Source organism: Pterocles gutturalis, unplaced genomic scaffold (assembly GCF_000699245.1).
Source record: "Pterocles gutturalis isolate BGI_N339 unplaced genomic scaffold, ASM69924v1 Scaffold42054, whole genome shotgun sequence".
Lineage (NCBI taxonomy): Eukaryota > Metazoa > Chordata > Aves > Pterocliformes > Pteroclidae > Pterocles > Pterocles gutturalis.
The window spans coordinates 1-8,919 of record NW_010137464.1 but is presented as its reverse complement, the minus strand read 5'-3'; the positions used below and the strand labels follow the sequence as shown (position 1 = coordinate 8,919).

The 8,919-nt window shown below is 38.5% G+C and overlaps 1 protein-coding gene across 1 annotated transcript; it reads right to left on the bottom strand.

Moving 5' to 3' along the window:
• Nucleotides 1-3,366: 3,366 nt before the first annotated feature.
• On the bottom strand, nucleotides 3,367-7,095 carry PPIL3 (peptidylprolyl isomerase (cyclophilin)-like 3; the record flags this gene model as incomplete). Its single annotated transcript, XM_010082610.1, has 5 exons — nucleotides 3,367-3,764; nucleotides 4,793-4,911; nucleotides 5,360-5,427; nucleotides 6,099-6,192; nucleotides 7,021-7,095. Coding segments are annotated over 5 exons (483 nt in total), but the record flags the coding sequence as incomplete, so codon positions are not given.
• Nucleotides 7,096-8,919: the final 1,824 nt, after the last annotated feature.

The window sequence follows — 8,919 nt, the reverse complement described above, 5'->3', positions numbered from 1 at the left end:
TCCGGGAGCCCTGCGTGATCAAGGCTGTTACTTGTGTCTGTACTTCCCTGGAAATATTGTTTCCTAGAAAACAGAAGCTCCCAAAGCATGCACCCAGCCAGCTTTAAATCGACAGAGGTTCAAAGGACCACGTATGACTAGCAGATACCTTTGTAAATCATTGGCATCAAAAACATTTCTAAACAGTTGAATGCTTTTTTTTTTTAATGTCTCGTGGTATCCTTTACTTGCTTTTAGACATGTTTTTGAGCCTGGACAGAACACAAATACCCACTGTAAAAGAAACTAAATGCAGCTCTCCACCTGAGTGTACAGATCAGTCTTCTATACCCACAGAACAAAAAAAAAAAAAAAAAAAAAAAAAAAAAAAAAAAAAAAAAACCAAAAAACAAACACCAAAACCAAACCATCTCACAAAACGAATCCTTGATTCCTCTGCTGCTCACTACTGCGGCACACCCGGCAGTTTCAGTCACAGCAGCCCTTCTCACTGCCCTGAGCCTCGCTGCAGCCCTTCAGCCACCACCTCTCCCAGAGGGAACTCTGAAGCCTGTCAGCCATCTATCCATCGTCACCTCAGCAGAGCTAACCAAGCATTACACCTGCCATTTGGTTTAAAACCCACAATAAGCAGTCAAACATCTCATATGCAATCCAATTTATGTGGAAAAAAGAGCATCTAAAGATATAACTGTCCTGAAAACTCCACAACAGCCTGCACACATCAGTTCCCTAAAACCCAACAATTTTTTTTTATTCTGGGAAGGACGAAACATTCTGAAACACTCCCAACCCTGGTAAGTTACCCTCCTTGCTCTTTGTAAACTTTGAAAAATTTATTTCCCCAACCAACCCCGTGATCATCATACAATATGTACGTTACACATGAAAGTTTGTCCACAGATAGTGCACCATTATTTTCTTTTTGTCCATTGCTCTCCAGCTTAGACTAAGTGCTGCTCACACCGTGACATGCTGCCAACACCAGCTTTACCTATTGTTTTTCTAACACCAGCAAAGGTCAGAGACAATCTAGAATATACACGATGAGACCCTCCATCACAGTCATAACGCAAGATTGTTGTGTTAACGTACATATTTTTCTTTGAAGGGGCAGATTTATTTCAACAGAACTCACCTTGGGGCTGGAGTGTTTGTGATAAAGGCCCGGACTGACAGAAGTCAGCAGAGGAGTTCATAAAGCACAAGTCAACAACAATAAGAACAGTACTGTTTGTAACATCTTTGCTAGTTACAGGATTATACTTGTCACAAAAGTCCAAACACCTGGTGACACAACAGCTGACTGTGTGCAAGAACTAAATTGCACGTACGCAGTACTCAGCAACTGCCCACAAAATCACACGCTTCCACAGCCAGGCTACTTCCTACTCTCTGTCTTGCCTTCTCTTCAACAGGTGGATGGGACCAACCTCACCATTATTTTTCCTGTTGCATTCCAGGTTCTCAGAGAGAAACTGGGAGAGGTTCAGAGCCACAAACAAGAAAACAGACATAATACAACTTTTAAAAGTTAGGATGTAATCCTGTCCTATAAGATCACTCTCCTTCCAAAACACAGCTTTAGATTAAAAAGAAAGGAACTAGATTTAATGTATCCTCCAAAGAGCAAATTACTTGGTGCCCCTGTACTTCACATCTTCTATATAACATCGTTCTTTTTGTGTAGGAAAGAAAATGGGCCCGAAATTGTTTCCAGTTCAGTACTATATGTCAGTGTTTTAAATTGCTGGTTCCTTTGCACTGGAGGAAGGCTTCCAGTACATCCTTCCTTCTGCAAGGAAGTAGCATGAGTGCAGCAGTCTAACATCGAGTTGCATGTTTGTGTCTACTTGCTCTTGCCACTGGTTATACAGAAGAAGCAGAAAGAGCTAAAATAGATATTTTTTTTTTACCTGACTGAAGTATTATGCTAAAATGTATTAAGTCTGGAGCAAGGACTAGGAGCTTTAAAGCAACACTCCGTACAGAATATAGAAACTTTGTCCCAGAGAGAGGGTACTGATTAACTCTGCTCATTAACGCCTCAGTAATCTGTACCTGGCATACCTTTGCCTTTCACTTGCAACTAAGTTCTCCTCTTCATTTTAAGAGACAAAGTCTCAAAATGGGAAATACTGGTCTGAAGCAGACTGCCAGTCAGCGGGACCTGGACCTCCCAAGGATTACAAGGCACGTATATGAGAATGGACTTTGCTAAGTAAGGTTGACTGAGTCCAAAGAGGATTGGAAAGAAGTCCAGAATGGCAGAAGGTGGATGCAAGAACTGTGGGTACTCTCTCCTGTCCAGGTCTCTCATGCACAGTTGGAACTAGAAATACACCCTCTCACCTCTATGTATTAGAGATTCAGAAAGTTAACCTCTGTGGAAATTAGTTGATTTTTTCCTGCTTTATGAAAATAAACTGATGCCAAAATGCCTTTTTAAAATCTACAACAAGGAAGAACAGAACATTCTGCTTTTCCCAGTGTGCCCAAGGTGGAGAACTGCTTTTTTTTTAATGTGTTCAAATCACTCTCTTTTCCCTGCTTAAGTCAGTTTATTTTATGCTTGCCTATACTAAGTGATTTGAGCATAGGATCAGCAATATATGCATGCATACGTATGCATGTATTGTATTTTTCCTCTTGACCAGTTAATATTCAGACACCTCTGTACCTTCTTGCAGACTTTCTTATTTGAGTCCTGCTCTCTCTTATTTGTTCAACATAATCTTGGCTACAATATCTTTTATTGTTTTGGGTGTATCAGAAAAAAACCCGACCAAAACAAAATAGGCCTCGAACTGTTTCCAGCTAAGTACTAGATGTCAGTGTTTTAAATTATTGGTTCCTTGGCACTGTAGGAAAGTTTCCAGTATGGCAGGTGTATCAGGATATTCTTGATTAGAAGTCTGATCACAGTCTTTTTGTCACTACTCTGTTTACCCCCTATTGTTTGTACAATAGTGATGAAAACCAAGGTACAGTAAACCCCTTGGTTACCTAGTTTCAATCAACAGTGATATCAAAAGCATCGTGCCAGAGGCAGAAGCGATTGTTTCTGATCTACCTTTTGGGGAGGCTGAAGAGGTTACCATTCCAACACAGCAGTATAAGAACAAGCAGTCCTCTAAACACGGTCTTTAATCCTCTAGGAGAGAAAGGCTTCATCTATCTATGACACTGCTCTTGCCTAGGAGAAAACATTGCGCACCTTACTCAGTTTTCTAAGAACCAGTAAAGAAGGTTAGAATTTACATAAGAAAGCTTCAGAAAACTGGTAGCATGAAATTGTAGCAAAGGACATTGTCTCAACATAGTATCACCAAAAAAGGTAAGGCAGAAAACAAAGATTCACAAAAAAAATATATAAGTCTTTTCTTATTTTACAAGTATAAAAGGCAATGTTTAAAAACTGAAATCCTGGAAGATACTCTGGAAAAACTGTCTTCTAAAGCACAATATTCCTCTGTGACAACTCCCAAACAATGTCACAACTCCTGAAAATCCTGCATTCGGTAAGCACAGGTACAATCCAGCTCAAGTAACCCTTTTTAATATTAGACACTTTAAACCCCATAACTCAGCAGTCTATCTGACTCGTCTCTAAAGAATGTGTCAAGGCACTCTATGGCTACAGCGCAAAAGGGTTGGCATGAATTGTAATATCTTTAATGTGAACATCATTAAGAGGTCGGTAGGTTTTCTCATTCACAGGCAGCTTCTCCAGCTCATCCAGGGTCTCCAAGCCATCAATAACTCTGGAAGAAAAGCAGAAGTGCTAGGAATCTCCTAATAACAATTTAAATTTCATAACTGAGATATCGCAAAGGGCTTTACAGTTAAGTAACATAGGGCAAGGACTTTGCAAGCAAATGGTACAAATAAGCCAAAATATTATATATGGCATATAACACATTTTGAAAGGAAATATTACGCATCCATGACAGATTCTGATAAAAAGTACAAATAATTCCCACTGACCTGACAGTATCCTATTTATACCAACCATAGCTGTATAAAGACCCTGGCTGCAGGACTGAGCAATCATAGTATAGGCTTAAGTAACAACAAGATACTGGCCATACCAAACTTCACTGTGAATTACTGAAATCCTATAGCTGGAAAATCAATTTCCAAATGTCAGATTATAATTTCTAACCTTCTGACTCAAAGACAAGACTAGACAGAATCACTAATAACCACTAATAATGGCACAAATATGTTTAGGCTTTCAGATTTCCTTAAACAAGGAAAGATCTTAAACAACCTTGTCTGATTTTATAATCTGTCAGTTCCACGAGTTTCATCTGACCAACAGAAGTTTTACCTAAACAGAAGCATGACCATGTCAGTACCACACCCATCTCCAGATCCAGTCCCAAATCAGATTCTCGCTTCTCAGTAACCCCTACAACAGCATTTCCAGTTGTTCTGGAGCTTGCTTAAAATCAGGCTGTATCCGTTTGGGCAGGGATGAAAAGGCAAGCTGGAATAACTAGTGGGGTGGGGAAAAAAAGAAAAAGAAGAAAGAAAAAAGGAAAGAAAAAAAAGCTCCATACTTGAGGTAATTTTTAACATGCCTATTTCCACTGAATTCCCTACTACTAAGAAAAAGGACGCAGCATTTTGGAGCAACTAATTCTGGTCATAGTGCAAGAGCACACATTTACCTATACCTCTTAAAGAGTTTGAGAACCAGCAGCTTCTAAATTTGCATTGCATGTGCCCTGAAATATTCTGATCCCTCACACACGATGATAAGGAGGCATGCAGTTGGATCACTTACTTTCCAAACACTGTGTACTTCATGTCTAGGTGCGGTTGCTTGCCGTAAGTGATGAAGAACTGCGATCCATTGGTATTTGGCCCATTGTTTGCCATTGAGACTACCCCACGGACACTGTGCTGAGAGTGGAAAAACCTCAACATGAACACACATCTGTGAAAGCAAGACTTTAACCTGTACAAAGTGGTCTGTGACTTAGTACTCTGCCTCAATACCATTATTAAGAAAAAATCTTAGTTGCTAATATATTCCATCACCGTCTATAACTAGCTCCTCAAAATTGGTCTTAAAATGAAAAATGATTCTTTGCCTTCAGTGCATGAAAAAGACTGTTACAAATTCTTTCTACTTCTGTTCTTAGTGATTAAAACCCTCAAACCTAACTTGCAAGTACAGAAATGCCTGTACCTATCATAATAAGCTTCCTATCCCTTTATTGTGGGATTATACTTTGCCTCACAATTACAAAAGAGGTATTTAATACAGTACAGCACAATGCTGATCATTCTCCAGCTTGTGAAGAAATTAATACAAAAACATAACTGCATACTGAGAGCACAGAAATACCTTCAGGAATTCACTGAATTCATCTTCAAACTTCTTGCCCCAGATGCTGTTACCTCCTTTCCCAGTGCCTGACAAAGAAGCACCATAATAAATTATTGGATTTTTCAGACTCAAAAATCCAGAAATTATGTACTGTTATAACATTCTACAACAAAGACCCTAGATAGCCTGTAATTCATTTGAGGCAGGGATCGGGTTCTCATGTCTTGACACTGAGCAGAGACATAACACTATATAAGGAACACCTATTAAATAGCAGAACAAAACACTGACATAGCCTCACATTAAATTCAGTATAAGTATGAACAGACACACAGCTGAATCAGATTTTCTCCCAAACAGTTGACACTGCCTGGGACATTTTCCCCAACTGCTTTAGAGGCAGTGTAGCCCTTCAGGCAGAAACCAGAGAAACCACAGTAACAGCTGCTACCTGTTCAACAGCTGATAAATCAGTAGAACTATCAAATTTAGTGGCAACAGCTGGAAAAACCTGAATTTGTAGACTGCTTTAGTACTGCATGATTATTTAGAACTAGGGGAATGGCTGCTCTTCTGAAAGCTCACCAAAGAAAACTAATCTCATCATAAAAACCTCTACCAACAATACAATAATTCTTATATTTTATTTTTACTTTATGTTTTGGCTTTAATACTCATAGTTATAATTTATTTTTACTTATTTAAATTTTATTTTTATTACCTTTTTCTATAGAGAGACCTGCACAGAAGAACTTACCTAATGGATCCCCTGTCTGAACCATGAAGCCCTTTATATTCCGGTGAAATACGCATCCATTGTAGTAGTTACTAGCACAAAGAGCCAGGAAATTCTAAGGAAAAGAAACAAACCATATTAAAAACCAGTTCAGAAATAGTAGTATCCTCTTACTAAAATGACAGCATTGGCAAGACCAAGACTAACCCTTTTGCCTCTGTTTTGCATTGTGACCATGTGAATTCCACACAATATTGCCACAGAATAGTCATAAATTATAGTTAATATGCTCCTTTGACACTGTCACAGATACAAAGGATTTTAAATAAAGCTTGCAGCACAAGGTTGTCTGACTCGAGGAACAAATAAGAAGCCCGAGATATGCTCAGAAGTATCACTTCCATTGAAGTATCACTTCTATTCAACATTTGTATTTTGTAAATGTAATTTTATAATCAATGACTTAATGACTCAGCTTTGTTAGTTAAGAAGTAAATTATTTCAATTTAAGCCTACGTTTATTGCAGAAAGGAAAACCTGGGGTCTCTGGCAAACTGGGAGAGATTCTCACTCTTTTAAATTAAAATCAAATCTGTGCAAGTGTGAGCAAACTCAGGGAAATATGGGAATCCCAGGCCATATGCCTTATTTCCCCTTAAGGGCAAAGGACACTTTGGGAGATGCTGGAACTTGGGGAAAAGCGGCCCTTAGCTAAACCTTATGTGGTGAGAAACAGGCAGCAAACCTCTAGGCAGTATGACACAGTGCATAAGCTCCATGAGTGGAATAGGCACTGTAACACCTTAAAATGTTAGTATTCCATTATGTGAAAAGATGATTTACAAAAGCCACTTCACCTCCCGTATAGTCTTCAATATAGTATTCAATATTTCTACTGCTTTGTTTCAACACTAGGCAATCCTGCTCCTGTTGCTTGACTTACTTCACAAGTCTTTGGTGTACGCTCACAGAATAGTTCAATTTTAATATCTCCTACATCAGTATGCAGTGTGACAGCCTGAGCAAGAGGCAGAAAATAATAATTAAATCAGCAACAAAATAATAACAGATTCAGTTTTATTTCCGAGTCCCACAAAGAACATAAGCAAGTTCCCACTGCGTATAACCACTGTTTCAATATTTGGCCATAGCCAAGGCTACTGTCACAAATCTTCCACGTTTCCAGTAAAAACACCAGAAACCATTTGGTTTCATTTAGTTTCAGGACAAATCAAGTCCGCCCTGGTAACACAGAAGCTCTATCTCACACACTGTTACACTCCAGAGGTACAGTATTCCTTTGCGAATGGGACCTACTCAGTCACTTAATAGCAAAGTTGAAGAATCAAGGTTATACCTCTTTCAGGTGATAGTGTGGTGCATATACTTCACTGGTTTACAACCAGAGGAACAACTGATGTGTGTTACTTGCCTGCAGCCTTTTGAGTGATAAGCCTAGTTCTGAATGGTACTATCTATAAATCTGCCTCTACAAACAAACAAATCTACAAAATTACACACTTTTCTTAATTTATAAATAACCTTCATAAAATTTAAAATGGCAGTCACCCAGTCACCTAAGCAAATATATCTCTGTAGGCCCAATCAATATATCACAGTGCTCCCCTAGAAAGTGCTAAACTATACAAAAACAATTATTGTGGGTCTACACTGAGCATAATAAAATACGAATAAAACTAATAAAACATGTTGATACTGGCATGCTGTTCCAGAAGTATACAAGTAGACAGTTGCCTGCAATGTCCATGAAGATGCTATAAAAGGTGCGTATGTACCATTTAAGACACACAGTCTTATCTCTATTTCCTGATCTGCTAAACTTTCAAAAGCCTACAGGTGTAAAAGGTTACATACACTCAAGCAGGGCTATGTGCTCGCAATTTGAAAAGTGCTTCTGTGACACAACAAACCAAACTACATTAGCAAATATTTGCCAAAGTAGGATTAAAATTTATGATCTTAGAACTGAATTATATTTTAGACTGACGTAAACTAACTTATTTTCCTTTTTACAATATCTTATCAGAAGTCTGAAATGAAAACCTAAACTTTTCATTACAAATTTTTTCACAGCATCAGAGTAAAATGCATAATCCTTTAAGATGCAGAGCAGCTCTTCACCTTCCAAGAGATAACCACTTCAGAAAGAATGAAAATATAGAAAAAGTGCTATTGTTCTCACCATGTCTGATTATCTGAAGCAAAAAAAAAAAGCCGATGTAGAGTTCTATACAGCAATTTCCTGCAAAGAAAACATATAAAATGTGCTGTGTTTTTTTCCACCAGTCCCCAATTCTTTTTGATGCTAAAATATTTGTGTAGTTATATGCTTTTTCACCACACAGTTTTACAGTGCCATTCAAGTGACTGTGGATAAATGCTTTACTTGCATTATACAGCTATGCAGCATATAAAGAACTAGAAAGGAGTAGGACAAAACAGCTTGGAAAAAGGGAGCGAGGGCAAAAAACACCCTTTTCTAAGATGAAAGCTTATACTAAGCAATCACAGGTCTTCCAACAATTATGGTTTTATAAATGAGAGAAATTACCAGATAAAAGCCACAGCCAGTACCTAAACAGAAGTGTGACGTGAAGCCACCTTCTGACCGTTGTCAGTGACCGCAACAGACAGCTACCCGCATCCAAGCCCAGGATCACACTTTTTTTTTTTTTTTTTTTTTAAATCTTAGTGATATTTGCAAATAAAGCATCTGGAACGACAATAATAAAACCACAGTTGTGTAGAAACCACCAGTTTCACACGCCGATTTCCTCTCTGTGTACTGCCCTCCCAGGCTAGCCCAGCCTCTCCTCACAGC